Source organism: Anomaloglossus baeobatrachus, chromosome 2 (genome assembly GCF_048569485.1).
Source record: "Anomaloglossus baeobatrachus isolate aAnoBae1 chromosome 2, aAnoBae1.hap1, whole genome shotgun sequence".
Taxonomy (NCBI): Eukaryota; Metazoa; Chordata; class Amphibia; order Anura; family Aromobatidae; genus Anomaloglossus; species Anomaloglossus baeobatrachus.
This window is the reverse complement of record NC_134354.1, coordinates 421,758,366-421,776,466: the sequence shown is the minus strand read 5'-3', so window position 1 is coordinate 421,776,466 and position 18,101 is coordinate 421,758,366. Positions and strand designations below refer to the sequence as shown.

Here is an 18,101-nt window from a genome sequence, read left to right as displayed (position 1 = left end):
TCCAGAGGGCAGTAGCTATACACCCACTGTCTGGGTCTCCCAATTAGGAGCGAAAAAGAAACGTTACGTCTGGCAGAAGTACCCTGCACATCACGCTGAAAAACACTATCGCCACCGTCAAACAAGGTGGTGGCAGCATGGGAAGATGGATGGAGCCAAATACAGGGCAATCCTGGAAGAAAACCTATTACAGGCTGCAAAAGACTCAGACTGGAGTGTAGGTTCACCTTCAGCTTGACAACGACCCTAAGCATCCTGCCACAGCTACAATTGAAAGGGTTAGATCAAACCATATTCATGTGTTTGAATGGCCCAGTCACAGTCCAAACTTATATTGGCATGCGTTTGATCACCCCTGGTCAAAATTACTGCTATTGTGAAGATAAGCAGTTATCGCTAAAAAGGCATAAAGTGAAAGATGACACACTTCCTTTGAATTTTAGGAGATACCGATCATTTTTATTATATATAATATATATATATATATATATATATAATAATTTATTTTTTTTTATTTTTAAAAATTAACAAAAAAGGAAAATGGTCCAATCCAGAGCCTGCAAACGTACCCGTAAGTAGCAAGATAACGAAATTGAAACTAAGCGCAGGGATGCAAACACTTGCAGATAGCAAATGGTGCATAAAGATCTTTACATGTATTATGAAGTGGTTCAGCGTAGAGATGGTGTGAGTGTACAGAGCTTAGTCACAGCCCAAGAATGGAGATATGTCATCCTGAAAACTACACTCGTTATGTGGCCCCTTGTCTGGTCATAACATATTGATGTAAACATTGAATGGAGCTGTGCTGCGTGGCCGGGTACTGTTGAACAGCTCTTATTCAAAAGAACGGAGCTGTTCTGCATTACACGATCGCTGCACTTTGCAAGTGTTCCAGCAGCTGCCAGAGTTGATCAGTGCCGAACCCCACTGCTATCATATTGATGACCTATCCTATAAAAAGATCATCAATACTTTGTGACACAAGAACCCCTTATGTCTGAACGTTCCATGATTAGCATTTTAACATCATGTGACTTAATTTCACATTATTAAAATATCCGCTTCTCATTGTAAATCCCTCTCAAGTGCTGTTTATTAGGATAACTATTACTTTTCATGCTATAATTACATATTAAAATGACTAATTACCTGTGCTTACTCTTTGCATAACATTTATAGTATGACTACTATAACCTTTATTTCTACGCATTAGAGCCATGTGCATGAGAGATACAGCAAGGTGTGGAAGCCACGTGGCTCCCTATTCTGATGCTGTATGCCGCCACTCAGGCTATATCGGGTGCTGGATACTTTTCCCAATAAAACTGATGCATTAGAGAATTCAACAAGAAATATGAAATCCAAGGCATACATAGGCAAACATGGCGCCCCACCTTGGCTCAATACAAAAAGGAGCCATAATTCAGCCTTGTGCATGTACTCGAAAACTTGATTCAACATTTACTATTTCCTTAAAAGTAAGTTTATACCAGTAAGTTACCTTGTTCCATCTGGCTTTTAGGTTGTTGGTTTTGGCCTGCCTGGATCCCAGGTGTGACAGCTGCTGAAGTGGATGGAGCTAATCCTGTGTCTCTGGGTGTGAACACACTGCCATTTGTGCTGCCTGTTGAGCTTGGAGGGCTTGTGGGAGTCCGAGGTACCCCAACTGAAGGTTTTCTTGCCACAGGAGGGGGAATTTTACTGGGTTTCCTCTGTATTGGGGGTTTTTCATCTGGACTGCGAGGACCTCCATGTGTTTTAAGCTCTGCCACTAGATCTTTCTTTAGCGATGATTCTGCATCTTGTGATGTGGGAGGGTCAAATACAAACTTCTTTGAACTCCGAGCAAACACAAAGCTAGCGGCAGAGGCTGATGATCTGTGGGCAGACGGTGATTCTGGTGGTTTCTGTGGAGAAACAGGCGGTGCTGTTGGGCTTTCTACTGGGGATGAATCGGATCCCTGAGGGGATTTTTGTGACAAGGATTTACGAACAGGTTTTTGGGGTGCAGGAAGCCCAGTAGCTGATTGCGAGAATGGACTCTGTGGAACCCTAGCTTGTATTGATCGCAAACGGACCATCTGCAGCAAAGATGGGGTTACTATAGGTAAATTTGCATCTTCTTTTTGTGCAGTTACAGAGCTCTGACTGGTTACTGATTCTTTCTTGGTAACTGGTGCAGTGACTGGCTTCCATGAACTTGACTTGGAAAGGGGTGATATTACGTTTTTTGAAAAAACAGGGCTAGTAACAGCAACAGAGGATGGCACATTAGCAACAGAGGATTCCACCATAGTTGATGGCACAGTGGTTACAGAGGATGTAGTGGTGTTTTTAGGTTCAATAGTGGTTAGTGATACATTTTCAGCAGATTCTTGAGGTACAGTAATTACAGGTGCTTCTTTGGGCTCACTGCTTATAGCTGAGGATTTGTTAAAATGTGGCTTGTATATCATAAGAGCTTCTCCATTAGTAAATGAAGTATCTGAAGAAACAGGGGGTACCACAGTAGATTCTGAAGAAGGAAGTAAACTGATATCTTTGTTCTCTGTGTCTAATACAGGCACTGGGGCAGAAGTATTCTCTATCACAAGTGCATGCTCTGAAGGCTTTGAATTTAAAGGCACCAATTCAGGTTGAAGAGCTGTAGCAACAGTTAAAGATTCAATATTGTTTGAAGCAGACAAGGCTATTTCTGCTTTTGACACATCTGATTTGTCTTCAGCCTTGACGTTAACCTGTTCTGAACTTGGAAGTTCAGTTATTAGTTCACTAGAAGTTGGAGGAGGAAGAAACAGCTCATCATCAGGAGGAGGAAAATCTGCCATGGATAAGTCCTGAACATCAGAAGTCTCTGGAGGAGGAGGAGGCCACAAGGAGTCTTTCTGTGCAACTTCTTTTACGGATGGTGCAATATCCGCATCTGACTCAGATTTTCTGGAAGGAGGTGGTGTGGGATGATGAGCTGGCGGTGATGGTGGTGGAGTTACTGATGTTACAAGAGGGTCTGCTGCACTGGTGGGTGGTGGGCAAAAAGGAGCAGGCACATTTGGGTGTGGAGGAATCGGGTCTTGTCCCTCTTGATAACCTATGGAAGAACCAGCTCTTGGGGGACTGACAAGAATAGTGGAGGTGTTCTCAACAGGAGATGTGGAGCTCACAGACATGTTTGTTGCTGACTTAAGACTAGATCTCTCTGGTTTTGGTGGCGTTTTTCTACGAGAACTTGGTGACTCCAGAAGAGATCTAACAGGCATTGTGGGTGTACCACTTTGACTGGAATAGCCACTTGATGGAGACATGGTTCTATCTGAACGACTAGGAGAATTTTGCTTTGGTCCAGCCAAAGATGGTAAAAATACATCATTATCAGATGAAACTTTGTCCGATCTTAGCACCCAAGGGTCTTTGCCATGGCTAGTCTTCGATGAAGGTTTCTTTTCCGGCCTGGGAGGAAGACCTAATTCTTTCTGCTGTTGCAATGAATAAGTACGTTTAGGAGGTGGAGGAGCCTTTTTGCTTTTTCGTAATGAAACGCTACGCACAGAAGAGCGGCCACTGCATAGGCTTGCAGCATCTGAACCATCTTGAGTTCCAGTGCTGAGGGCAGGTGATGCCCTACCAGTGCTTAATCCAGATTTCTCATTTGCTTCCAAAGTATTATCACCACCTCTAGAGGAAATAGTGGAAGAATCTGATACTATTGTCTCTGTGGACTGTGACCGACTCCAGTTATCACTAGAGGAAGACATGCCTCTGCCTCTATGGAATGAGCCACGAATTGAGGCTGGGCTAGCTGTGGCAAGGCTGCATCTGCTCAATGTTCGAACACTGGACCGACTCAAGGCAACCACATCAACAAGAGGAGGAAGGATTGCATTTGGTATTATTTTGGACATGTAGGTACCTTGAGGTGATATCGACATTACAGGGCTTACAGGGTCACTCTGAGGTGAGTGAGTGGTCATTCCAGGGACAGCCAGAGACTTTGGGCGTAGGACCAGTGGTGAGAGCTTAGATCCAGATTTCCAACCAATGCAGCTGTCATCATGATACACTTTGTGTATGTGTCGTTGTAAAGCAGCTTCAGTCTGCTCAAGAACAGCCAAAGAGATGTGAGCTCCATCATGTGGCACTGAACCAGGTTTTCCATCTACTGTAGGGATAACAACGAATTCTCCCTCCTGTCCTTGAACGCCATTTGCTATTGGAATTTCAGCAGAATTCTTTTCAAGCAACTGACCATTTTCCCTGCGAAACAACTCATGGATGCCTCGATGTACTGACGAGGGTTTAAGTCCTTCAGAGGAAAAAAGAGAAATAACAGATTAGCCTATTTTTTTTCCAAAAACAACTCGGAATAGAACAATAGAGAAGACTTATATACCAGGAACTCATTATAACACAAGCAAGTAACTTTGTGTATCTGCCATAACAGCATGCAAATATAATACTTTTTGATGTTTTAATTTGGCTTTTCTTCTTGTAGGTTTTCAATTGTTACAAATGAGTATTCAATATTCTATGACTTTACGATAATTTGGTACCATTCATGTTTCACTAAAGCTGGAGAGAAGGAATTTTACAACCATGATTGGATTTTAAAAGTTTTTCAAATTCTTAACATTGGTGCCAAATGGACCATAACAGTCAAAAACAATTACACTACATCCTCTTTTTAATTTTGTAAAACACTGGTACACACACACACACACACCGGCACTGGAGAGAACACCACTACACTACAATGACAAGAAGCGCTGGAGACTCTGCTCCTGTGGCACAGTACGGTTCATAATTTCAATGGTCTGTTTATTATAATCCTTTCTGACATGTAGCGTTCAATTTCAGGAATCCAAATATCCTTTTAAGAATGTTCTGGAAACTGATTATGATATCATGAAGTCCAGCATAAAAAATATGGTCTTTGATTAAGAATAATAATTAAATAATTTTATTTTCTTTGTGACACTTTGGATTATGTTTTTAGATACGTGACAGAAATATCATTTCAACAAAGGAGATATAGAGCCTGGCTGCTACAGTAGAAAATGGGAAACTAAATAGGTTGCCAAAGCACCCTAATATAAGAGATTAAAAGGTTTCTCGCTTTTTCGTATTTCATTAGTGCTTTGCTCCTCAGCCTCTGATGGAATGACATTCTTGCGCTGCTGGCCTGAACGGAGCCAACTTTGCCTCTGCAGCATCGGAAGCGCAGTATCATTCGACACATCAAGTCAAACCAAGGTACAGGGGATCGATGCACTTTTGCACAAACAGTTTAGACCCTTTCGCACCTGCTTGTTTTCCATCAATCTTTAACTGAATTCTGTGCTGTGTGAGTCCCTTAAATGGGGAAACTATTGAGTGCACCTGTTTACCTACTTGTTTTGTTTTTATCACTGGCCTGCCTCCCTCTATTTTGATTGACCGCTCTTTCTGTATAGAGCTAGGGAAGGGTAGATACAATCATATGAAAAAGTTTGGGCACCCCTATTAATGTTAACCTTTTTACTTTACAACAATTTGGGGTTTTGCAACAGCTATTTCAGTTTCATATATCTAATAACTGATGGACTCAGTAATATTTCTGGATTGAAATGAGGTTTATTGTACTAACAGAAAATGTGCAATCCGCATTTAAACAAAATTTGACCGGTGCAAAGGTATGGGCACCTCAACATAAAAGGGACATTAATATTTTGTAGATCCTCCTTTAGCAAAAATCACAGCCTCTAGTCGCTTCCTGTAGCTTTTAATGAGTTCCTGGATGAAGGTATATTTGACCATTCCTGTTTACAAAACAATTCCAGTTCAGTTAAGTTTGATGGTCGCCGAGCATGGACAGATCATCCAAATCATCCCACAGATGTTCAATGATATTCAGGTCTGGGGACTGGGATGGCCATTCCAGGACATTGTAATTGTTCCTCTGCATGAATGCCTGAGTAGATTTGGAGCGGTGTTTTGGATCATTGTCTTGCTGAAATATTGGTAAAGCAAGGATTTAAAATATAACTTTTAATAAATATAATATAAAATCATAGTAGATCAATGTGCAAGGGCGGAAGCTATTGCATGGGCACGACAGGGGTAATGTAATTGTATCTCTCATCACCCCCCACATTACGTCATTTGTCTGGTGCCCGCCCGCCTTGGATTGTACAGTGGTGTGGATCTCTCAGGAGAAGAACTGGGTGAGATCCTTCCTTTTTATATTTCACATTGCACATTGATCTACTATGATTTTATATTATATTTATTAAAAGTTATATTTTAAATCCTTGCTTTACCAATATTATATTCAGGATTTAGGCTATATCACTTTGCCGTTTGGCAGGTTTGCTTTTCTTCTTGCTGAAATATCCATCCCCTGCGTAACTTCAACTTTGTCACTGATTCTTGCACATTATTGTCAAGAATCTGCTGATACTGAGTTGAATCCATGCGACCCTCAACTTTAACAAGATTCCCAGTGCCGGCATTGGACACACAGCCCCAAAGCATGATGGAACCCCCACCAAATTTTACTGTGGGTAGCAAGTGCTTTTCTTGGAATGCCGTGTTTTTTTTTTGCCTCCATGCATAACGCCTTTTTGTATGACCAAACAACTCAATCTTTGTTTCATCAGTCCACAGGACCTTCTTCCAAAATGTAACTGGCTTGTCCAAATGTGCTTTTGCATACCTCAGGTGACTGTTTGTAGCGTGCTTGCAGAAACGGCTTCTTTCGCATCACTCTCCCATACAGCTTGTCCTTGTGCAAAGTGTGCTGTATTGTTGACCGATGCACATTGACACCATCTGCAGCAAGATGATGCTGCAGGTATTTGGAGGTGGTCTGTGGATTGTCCTTGACTGTTCTCACCATTCTTCTTCTCTGCCTTTCTGATATTTTTCTTGGCCTGCCACCTCTGGGCTTAACAAGAACTGTACCTGTGTTCTTCCATTTCCTTACTATGTTCCTCACAGTGGAAACTGACAGTTTAAATCTCTGAGACAACTTTTTGTATCCTTCCCCTGAACAACTATGTTGAATAATCTTTGTTTTGTAAAACACTTGAGAGTTGTTTTGAGGAGCCCATGATGCCACTCTTCAAAGGAGATTCAAATAGGAGAACAACTTTCAAGTGGCCACCTTAAATACCATTTCTCATGATTGGATACACCTGCCTATGAAGTTCAAAGCTCAATGAGGTTACAAAACCAATTTAGTGCTTAAGTAAGTCAGTAAAAAGTAGTTAGGAGTGTTCAAATCAAGAAATTAATAAGGGTGCCCATACTTTTGCACCGGTCAAATTTTGTTAACATGCGGATTGCACATTTTCTGTTAGTACAATAAACCTCATTTCAATCCAGAAATATTACTGAGTCCATCAGTTATTAGATACTTGAAACTGAAATAGCTGTTGCAAAAACCCAAATTGTTATGAAGAAAAAAAAGTTAACATTATTAATAGGGGTGCCCAAACTTTTTCATATGACTGTATAGTCGATGGAAAAAAAGCAGGTAGGAAAGGGTTCTGAACTGTATGGCAAAGAGTCCACTGATCGCCTGTACCTGCTTTGAACAGTCATTCTGTGCTGACTGAGTCCCTTTAAAACAAAACCACTGTGCTACAACACAGTATAATCAAAGGGATGAAAAGGGTGGAGATTGTCCCATTTATCATCACTTTACATGTCAGGGGCAAAAACATGATGTAGAGATGACGGTAGATTTTCTATGTCACAACTGGTGATGTCCCTGAAGAAATTCTCAGGTACCTGTGAAAACAGCTTTGGATCCTGAGGACGACTTATTGATCAGTGATGCCACGAGGTGGCTCCGTACGTATTTAATTAAGAACATCTTTATTCATGTTTGTGAATATAACTTAAACATTTGTTAACCCGGTAGATGTGCATTATGTTTTGCTATCATCAGTAATCAAAGCTCATTGAGGGGACACTTGAGGACTTCTTCAAGGACTCATTAGGGACATGGAACAATCCTAGCATCTCTACATCAAACTTTTTTCATGATCTATAAAGTGGCAGTGAGTGGGACGCACTCCACCCCTCTCTTTCCTGCATGGTTGGTAGCACATTGAGTTTTTTTTAAACTTGGCTTGTTTGTTGCTGGGATTGAAACTTGGACTTGCCTTTCTTAAAAAAAAACGCTGTCACTACGATGAACTGTGATATAGATTGATGCACTAACACAGAATCTATACTATAAGGCAGTAGCATTAAAATTTCCTGGATTGGAAGCTAATAGCCCTCTTGACTGAGTGCAGCCAACGTCAGTGATGTACTTTCCAGCGCAATAGAAAAGACACATGTAAGCAATGTGCATATTTGGCCACTGCTGCGGTGGCCGGTTGAGTAGGCAACAATTAATAAACAAACAAAAAAAGAGAAAATCTGTGATTCACTGGAGTCAAATTTTAATAAGAAAATATGCCTTTTTTTTTCAATCAAATTTCAATTATGCCCATCTTTCAAGATACGAATATTTCATTATCGTGACCGTCCACTAAGAAATACACTTCACAACAAATGCAGATTGCAGAGTTGAAATACTTGGGGTCCTCTATTTCAATTTTTCTGGCGCAGATCCTTTGATTTCCAATTCTCCTTTTCTATCTAAATAAAATGGCTGCCAGCATTCTCTTTCCACAGTGTATTTTGGAAGTCTGAGACACTCCCACTGCTCTCGGCTGATCCATCCTCAGGCAGGTGTGAAGGTCTCGGGCTAGACCTTTTGGACTATTCTTTTGTAGTGATAGGAATCCTGTGTACTCAGATGGATCAGCCCATAGCTGTGGACGTGCCTTCTAGATTCCAGAGTCCACAGTGCATTGAGAATGCTGCCACCCAATATAAATACAAGAGGGAGAGGACTGCGATATAGAAAAACTCAAACCAGAAAGATCAAAAAGGAGGGCACCAGGTAGTTCATCTTTGCATTTTGCATTACTTGTGAAAAACATAAGGTATATATATATATATATATATATATATATATATATATATATATATAGCAGTCATGGCCGAAGGTGTTGGCACTCTTGAAATTGTTGCAAAAAAATGAAGTAATTCTCCCAGAAGATTATCAGTGCCAGCACTAGCTACCTGTCAATATTTGAATAAAATAAAATGAAGACTATGGCAAGAGATGCAGGAGGACCCCACTGCTAACACAGAGACCTAAAAAGCTAGACTGCAGTCTGCCAAAATGTATGTGATGCAGCCTAAATCCTTCTGGGAAAGCGTCTTGTGGACAGATGAGACCGAGATAGAGCTTTTTGGTAAAGCACATCATTCTACTGTTTACCAAAAACAGAGTGAGGCCTACAAAGAAAAGAACACAATACCTACAGTCAAATATGGTGAAAGTTCAAAAATGTTGTAGATTTTTTTTGCTGCCTCTGGCACTAGGTGCCATTACTGTGTGCAAGGCATCATGAAGAAAAGGATTTTAGGTCGCAACGTAGTGCCCAGTGTCAGAAAGCTGGGTTTGCGCCCTAGGTCATGGGTCTTCCAGCAAAACAAAGACAACAAACATACTTCAATAAGTCAAGAAGCACCAGAAATGCATGAAAAGAAAGTACTGGAAAGTTCTGAACTGGCCAGCAATGAGTCTAGATATAAATTCCATTTAACACCTGTGAAGAGATCTCAAAATTTGTCTTGAGAGAAGGCACTCTTCAAATATGAGAGACCTGGAGCAGTTTGAAAAAGAAGAGTCCAAAATTCCAGAGAGGTGTAAGAAGCTTGTTAGTTATAGGAAGCAATTGATTGCAGTTACTTACTCCAAAAGGTGTACAACGAAACATGTAATTGCAGTAATTTTCTGGGAGAAATACTTCATTTTCTGGAATAATTTCAAGAGTGACAATAATTTTGGCCATCACTGTACCTGTATGTATATTTCCAATCTAGTTTATAAAAGGACACTATTAAGTTCATTCATTGTTTTTATTCAGATATTTTTTTACATTTATGTTTTCCTTTTGGGTTTGTTTCCAGATATTGGCTGTCATATATATCTCCACCTAAAAAGGCCTCTTTATTTCTTGTGCTTACAGGGTAAATGTGTTATTTATTTGTGTATACAAAAATACACAAAGTACAAGCATAGAGATGTTACTATTGTGCTCAGCCTACAATCTAGTTTTTCATTCTTTCCATCGGGTCACAGGGATTTTAGTAATGAAGTTTCCGTCTTGTATTGTGAAATGAATGCCTTAGGCTCATGGTATTATGAAACTGTGCCTCCATTAAGACAAGTTAACTCCTTTCCTTCCTTTCAAATACCAAAGCACAATGTAAGAGTCACAACAGGTTACTTGTCCTGCCCAGTGGTGCAAACCCAAATGTACGAGGCTGAGAAATTTACCAAGTTCTGATGCAATGTGCTGAGGAACTCCCACTACTGTAGCTCTCTTCTCCTTACGCTTCCTTCCTACCCTGTTGGTTGGAGTTCTGGGCGAGTCATGAGGTCTAAATGTGGAACCTAGAAAGAAAACAATGGGAAAGAATGTTACGAGCTGCTATAATTCTGAAACATTAAAAGCGAAATGATCCCTGAATGCTCATGTCTGCATTTCTTGTATTCTCGGAGCTCGGCACTGCACATACAATGCCGATACGTTCCCAATTAGAGTACAAAGGAAATACTTTACAATCTGATCTTATATTAACAAAGCATCATAGAGGGGATCCTTATCTCATGCTGTCTTTGCGCTTCCACACTTTTCTTACCTTTGCGCTGGATCATCTCTGACCGAACAAACATTGCGTCATCAGTGTTTTCTGTGGTGTAGGAAAGCGAACGAGTTCGGAAGCCACTGTCATTTGTGTCAGGTATAGGCTGTGGAATCAAACATGAAAAGAAAATTTACAAGAGAATATTAACCTAATATATCTATAACTATGGAACAAGGAAGTTACAGTAGTGGGAGCCTAGAATACACCAATTACTACTAAGTACCTCAATACGCTATAGTAAGAAACTGTGTTATTACATTTGCTTCTTCAATACAAAATCAGACACTTTTCTAAATAGTCTTTACTAGGCATTCCGTGAGTGTCGGTGCCGTGTCGGTGTCTCTGTCTCTCTTGTGCTCTCTCTCTTTCTCCCCAAGCAGTACATACTTACCGATCACCGGCTGTCACACTGCTCCCCCGCCTCTCATCTTCTTCCTGACCCGCTCATTAGCCTCATACATATTGACTCCTCCCCCGTCTGTGATTGGTTGCAGTAAGACAAGCTCCCATGCTGAGTGACAGCTGTCTGACTGCAACCAATCACAGCCGCCGGTGAGCGTGTCTAAATCGTACAGCACTGAACAGAGTCGCTCTATCAGCGGTGGAGGACTCGAGCTGTGACAGCAAACACCTGAGTGACTGCACCGCCCATCGCGCAGCTCACTTCAGTCACTCGGGTGGTTTTGCTGTGACAGCTGGAGGACTCCAGCTGTGGAGCGACAGGCTCCACAGCTGGAGTCCTCCAGCTGTCACAGCAAACCACCCGAGTGACTGAAGTGAGCAGCGCGATCGGCGGTGCAGTCACTCAGGTGTTTGCTGTCACAGCTCGAGTCCTCCACCTGTGAGCGCACATCAGGCAGCGACTGAAATGAGCCGCAGCTGGAGGACTCAAGTGAGTCAAGGCACAGTCGATCGTGCGGCTCACTTCAGTAGCAGCTTGAACCGCAGTGAACCCGGCCATGACGTCATTGCTGCGACACCCGCCGTACTGCGGGACCCGTAGCTGTGACATCAGGGGTTCACCCTAGTTTATTCTGATCGCTGCGGCTCTGTCCACACTCACAGCTGGCAGCCATGCTGTATGACCGCTGGCTGTGACAGGACAGGGATGTAGCAGAGCTGGAAGCGTTGTGGGACCTCGTGTGGATTACTTCGGACCTGGAGGGGTGTTTTGGGGGTTAATAAAGTGGTGAAAGAGGGTGGCTTTTTATTTCATTTCAATAAAGGATTTTTTTGGCTGTTTGTGGTTATTTACTTTCACTTACAGATTAGTGATGTGAGGTGTCTCATAGACGCATGACATCACAAACCTAGTGCTTAGTGGCAGCTATGGGCTGCTGCCATTAACTCCTTATTACCCTGATTGCCACCGCACCAGGGCAATGGGAAGAGCCAGGTCCAGAGCCAGAATTGGCGCATCTTATTGATGCGCTACTTCTGGGGCAGCTGTGGGCTGCTATTGTTAGGCTGGAAAAGGCCAAATAACGATGGCCCTTCCCACCCTAATAATATCAGCCCCCAGTTGTCTGCTGAACCTTGGCTTGTATTAGAAAAATGAGGGGATCCCACGTCATTATTTATTTTTTTTTTATAAATCAATTATTAAAAAAATAAGCGTGGGATCCCGTTTATTTTTCATAACCAGCCAAGGTACAGCTGAGGGCTGCAGTCTGCAGCTGCTGCTGTTCCTGTGCTGATATGACAAAATGGGGGGGATCCCTTGTTGTTTTTTTTTACCAAAAAAATAAAAAAAACAGCTAACCAAGCTGGCTATCCCTCTATCAAGAATTCTGTTATTTCTTTCTATGTATTCTTTCTGTTCTTTCTTATTATCTAATCTATATGTTCTTATTATCTATCCATCTAGCTATTCTTTCTATTTTTTCTATCTATCATCTATTCTAGCTATCTATCCATTATCCTTTCCTATCATATTTTGTTTCTCCTTTAAAAAAACGCAATGACAAAAACGCACCTACATTACAAGCGTTTTTTTGGGACATTTCCAGGCTCTCTCTGACAAGGTGCAGTTTTGGTTGCAGTTTGTGTGCAGAGAAAACTGCAGCGTGTGCATGTAGTCTTATATGGTCATCTGATCCCGGCCTTAGGCGGACTTTACACGTTGCGACATCGCTACCGATATATCGTCGGGGGTCACGTCGTTAGTGACGCACATCCGGCGCCAGTAGCGACATCGCAATGTGTAAATCCTAGGTGCAACGATGAACGAGCGCAAAAGCATAAAAAAAAAAAAACGCTTATCTGTGTCACGTCGTTCATTTCCATAACGTCGTTACTGCTGCAGATACTATGTTTTTTGTTGTACCTGCAGCACCACACATCGCTGTGTGTGAAACCGCAGGAACGACAAACATCTCCTTACCTGCGTCCACCGGCAATGCGGAAGTAAGGAGGTGGGCGGGATGTTATGTCCTGCTCATCTCCGCCCGTCCGCTTCTATTGTCCGGCTGCTTAGTGACGTCGCGGTGACACCGAACGCACCTCCCCCTTGAAGGAGGGTTTGTTTGGCGTTCACAGCGATGTCGCCGACCAGGTATGTGCGTGTGAAGCTGCCGTAGCGATAATGTTCGCTACGGCAGCAAGCACCAGATATCGCATGTACGACGGAGGCGCGTGCTACCACGCTCGATATCGCTAGCAATTGCTAGCGTTGTCGCAGCGTGTAAAGCCCACCTTAGAGACACCAGCAGAGAAAGGAAGAGGCTGTACACAGCAGATCAAAGTCGAGAGAGGATGGACCAGACTGATGGAGGCTGTACAAATAGAGGTAAAGGAGCATACAAGTCAGTATGAAGGGGACATTGTGTTGAGTGTGTAGGGAGAACACCTGCTTGGAGAGTGCTGGGGGAACTCACAAACTCCTTGACAAGAGTTTCTGACAACATAAGGTACATTAGATTCTGCATTGACTGTAATAGGAGTAATTACTCCAAGATTAAAATTGTACTGAAACAAGAGCTAGTAAAGGTGGCAGTATCATGGACACACAGACCACCTCAAATGCTGGATGTATTACTGGGAGCAAGCAGATATGACAGACGTCTGAAACTAGGAGCATGTTGTAAACTACAAATTAGGAAGTATACAAATGAATGACGGTATGGAGATTGCAGCTTGCAACCTAATTATTTTTTATCAGTTTTTTATGTGTAAGGTGTTCAAGGCCTTTAAAACCTTAGTTCAGTGACAAAATAGATACAGAGTGAATTCATTGCATTTCTGTGTCATGCCACTTTCTGCTCCAAACAATATTCTTATGCATCTGTCAATCAAGCAACACCAACTGTGATCTCATTGACCTCACAGCATACACAAAAGGTGATATATGTTCCAGGGAGAGAAAAGAGCAAGAAAGCACCAAACATGAAACCAGAAGATGCCTTCTAGTGCTGTGGAACTGAGAACGTGTGCCTAAACAAGGGAATGCAAATACACTACTCACAATTCAAATTTCAACACAACTTTTCAACAAGAAAATTTGAGGAATTATGGAAATCACCGGAAAAATAAACAAGTTAATGATATACAAACGATAAAAAAATGGAAAGTGCATTTTCATACAATACATCTAAATGTATTCAGTAGCATAGAAATACACACACACACCTCGGCATTTACCGAAGTTATTAATGGTTTTCTGAAGAATGTTCTGAGACACTAACTACACTTTGGCACACAAATCATCAAGATCCGCTGCTGCCAGCTCTCTTTTGAAACTGAAGACCAATGACAACCTATGTATGGCATCTTATGATGGGACGCAAGTCAGCAGAAGCTGCAGGCCATGGTAGTATGTTTAGACCATGCAGGCTGCTCACAGCAAGAGCAATATGCTTCAGTATTGTCGGGTGGAAAAATGGCTCCTGAGACACTTCACAGAAATCGCTGTACCACTGGTTCTACAATCAAATCAATGTAACGCCAAGCTCTTACTTTACCTTGAATGAAGACTATTGTACATTATGATCTCCCAACACCAAATCCAGGGAGTAGGTCTCCTGGGAAGTTCCTTCATGAAGACCTTTTCATGGCATTGGCCAAATGGTCTTCAGACCAATGTCCCGCTATTGTTGCATACAAGACGAAAGAAGGACCCATTGGGGAAGAAGAAAGCCCTTCATTGTCGTTTTATCTGCACCATCCTATGAGCTTTTTAATAATGGTGGCCTGAGGTCAATGGAACCCCTGCATCATCATGATGACTTGTGTGTCCAAGTGCATCTAGTGTGGCAAAACAATCCTCAGACCACCATTAATAGCCTCAGTGATAGCATGCCAAGATGTGTATTACTGTGCTCATACACGATACTGCATAATTCATCATGTTTTGACAATTTTGTTTCCATTTTTCCATCATTTGCATATCAATACCATGTATATCAATCTTGTGAATTCCAGTACCTCAGTACATCAGTACCAACTGTCATCTCCTATCTCAGTACTGGGAAAATACTCACTGAATACAGATTTTACCTCAGAATAGAGAATTTTGATAATGACTGATCAATTCTGGCAGAGAAAAGCAGATTCCTCTGATAACATATATTACACACTTTCTTATTATCATGTGTACTATTGATTTAGGAAATAAAAATGGAAATGACGGATACACTTTTATAGGTTACTCAAGGCAGTATATAAGAGCTAAGCGTTTCCATTAAATCTCTAGGCTTAATTGTCTAATTGTTACCTCAGGTGGCGTATTTTCATCCTGGAAGGTATGTTTGCTCTGATGTTTTTCTGAAAGATGACATAAAATGATTGAGAGCTGGGTTGTGTACATAATCACACAGTATCACTTTCCTGCATATTGATGATAAACATGCAATCTATACCATGCATCCAACTTATCAAATGGAGAAATCATTGATTATATTACTAACTTTTTTGACATCCTATATATTACAGCTAAAATTTGGGCACTTGTACAATTTGCATGTCCAGAGGAGTCTGAAAAGGACGGGGTTTCTTTTTACCTCTTCTCTGTAGGGACTTAAGCCCCTCTTGAGCTTGGCTGTGGATCTCCTCCACGACCGAGGTGCGTCCGCTGGGGAAGAACACATTGTCAGGGGAGTCATCTTCTTGCCGTAGAGTTACTTGGGCTTCACCATCAAGTTTTGACTTATCTTAAGAAGTTAACATAAAAAGAAAGTGTTGTCATTTCACTTTGTATTCCTCCAAATATTCTCTCTCCTGCTAATATCACATTGGTATGTCCATGCTTAGAACTATCATTATGTAGCAACATCAGATAAAGTATGTACAGACGTATTTGTTACTGCGGCTTCAGCATGTTCTCTCTTGCAAATTATCTAACGTTAGACAGCCATATTAAATGTGATCACATGTTATCTGGCAGTTGACTCTTTTATCCTGTGACGAGTCATTCTTAGCCTGAAGGACACATACAAGCTTTCAATGTCACGAGTAGTGTCAGCACAGAGTGATTCAGCTTGGGCAGGAAACTATCCACATATACCGGAGCCTCAGAATCACAAGAAATAACTATTGCACTGTTCACACTGGTAACAGCTCAGTAAGGCGGGCTTTACACATTGCGACATCGCTAGTAAGTGCTAGAGATGTCCAGTGCGATAGCACCCGCCCCCGTCGCACATATGTGGTGATTGCTGCCGTAGCGGACATTATCGCTACGGCAGCTTCACACGCACATACCTGGTCGGTGACGTCGCTCTGACCGCCGAACAATCCCTCCTTCAAGGGGGAAGTGCGTTCGGCGTCACAGCAACATCACTAAGCGGCCGGCCAATAGAAGCGGAGGGGCGGAGATGAGCGGGACATAACATCCCGCCCACCTTCTCCCTTCCGCATTGCCGGCGGGACGCAGGTAAGGAGATGTTTGTCGCTCATGCGGGTTTACACACAGCAACGACAAACAACATCGTACCTGCGGTCGAACCGACATTATGGTAATGAACGACGTTACACAGATCAGCGATATTGTACGCTTCTGTGCTCGTTCATCGTTGCACCTAGAATTTAAACGTTGCGATGTCGCTACCGGCGCCGGATGTGCGTCACTAGCGACGTGACCCTGACGATATATCGGTAGCGATGTCGCAGCGTGTAAAGCCCCCCTAAGACTCCAGTAACATCTGACACCTTTAATTTGTGCTTAGATCTGTGCAGTACCTGAACACTCAATTACTTGTAAACTGGTTAGTGTTGCATCCCCTTCTCAAGATAGATAGAGGAGTCTCAAAGGTCAGACCACCAAGGAATGTAGCAAAAAGCTATCACTTGCTGAGATGTCAAGGACACATTTTTGTATACATGCATCTGTCACCTTTAAGGCTATGTGCGCACGCTGCGTTTTTTTGACGCTGCATTTTTGGCCGCTAAAAACGCACAAAAACGCACCTGTGTCGAAAAAACGCATGCGTTTTTACCGCGATTTGGTGCGTTTTTGGCTGCGTTTTGCTGCGTTTTTCCAATGCATTGCATGGGCGGAAAACGCAGAAAAACGCAGGAAAGAATTGACATGTCCATTTTTTTTTTCAAGCTCAAAAACGCAGCTTAAAAAAACAGTGTGCAGACAGCAAAAATGAAAACTCAGACTTTGTTGGGGAAGCAAAGTCATGCAGTTTTAAGGCCAAAAACGCACCCGAAAAACGCACTGTGCGCACATAGCCTAAAGGGAACCAACCATCAAGGCTTTCATATATAAAGTAAACCCAGTGCTATACTGGAGCTAGGATGCTGAATGTAAGATTACCTTCTGTTCTGAGATTAAATGTTTTACTTCAGAAATATATGCAAGTAAAGTTCCAGCAATGCACTGCTATTTGATTGACAGATACAACAGGAAGGGAATATGTGGGTCAGGTCTTGCTATCCATTCTTGTCTGTCTGCACCGGAATTAACGTCTATGACGGCAACAGGGGGAGGAAGGACAGACAGGCAGACAGGGGCAGGAATAGACAGCAAAACCCGTCCCACATATTCACTTCCTGTTGCACCTGTCAAATAGCAGTGTATTGCTGGAACTTTCCTTGCACATATTTATGAAATAAAACCTCCAATCTCAGAACAGAAGGTATGGTACATTCAGCATCCTAGCTCCAGTATAGCACTGGCCTTACTTTATATATGAAAATCCTGTTGGTTGGTTCCCGTTAAACACCAATATTTTACATGATCTTTCTCCATGTGTTGATAAATGTTACATAACCCCAATGTAAAGAAAAAGAAGATTACAATGATATGGAAATCTCTTATAGCTCATATTTTATTCACAGACCATAGAGCACAGATCAAAATTTGATAGACATTTTATTTTAATTAATTTGAATTTTTTTTT

General features: G+C 42.0%; 1 protein-coding gene across 1 annotated transcript in view; it reads right to left on the bottom strand.

Moving 5' to 3' along the window:
- The window catches only part of NHSL3 (NHS like 3), a 78,916-nt gene that overhangs the window by 10,838 nt on the left and 49,977 nt on the right, over positions 1 to 18,101 (bottom strand). Inside the window, exons 2-6 of the mRNA XM_075336171.1 lie at positions 15,756 to 15,905; positions 15,470 to 15,519; positions 10,753 to 10,861; positions 10,388 to 10,504; positions 1,505 to 4,303 (exon numbers count right to left, since the gene is read on the bottom strand). Of these exons, the coding sequence (XP_075192286.1) occupies positions 1,505 to 4,303; positions 10,388 to 10,504; positions 10,753 to 10,861; positions 15,470 to 15,519; positions 15,756 to 15,905 (3,225 nt within the window). The remainder of the gene's footprint in view (positions 1 to 1,504; positions 4,304 to 10,387; positions 10,505 to 10,752; positions 10,862 to 15,469; positions 15,520 to 15,755; positions 15,906 to 18,101) is intronic.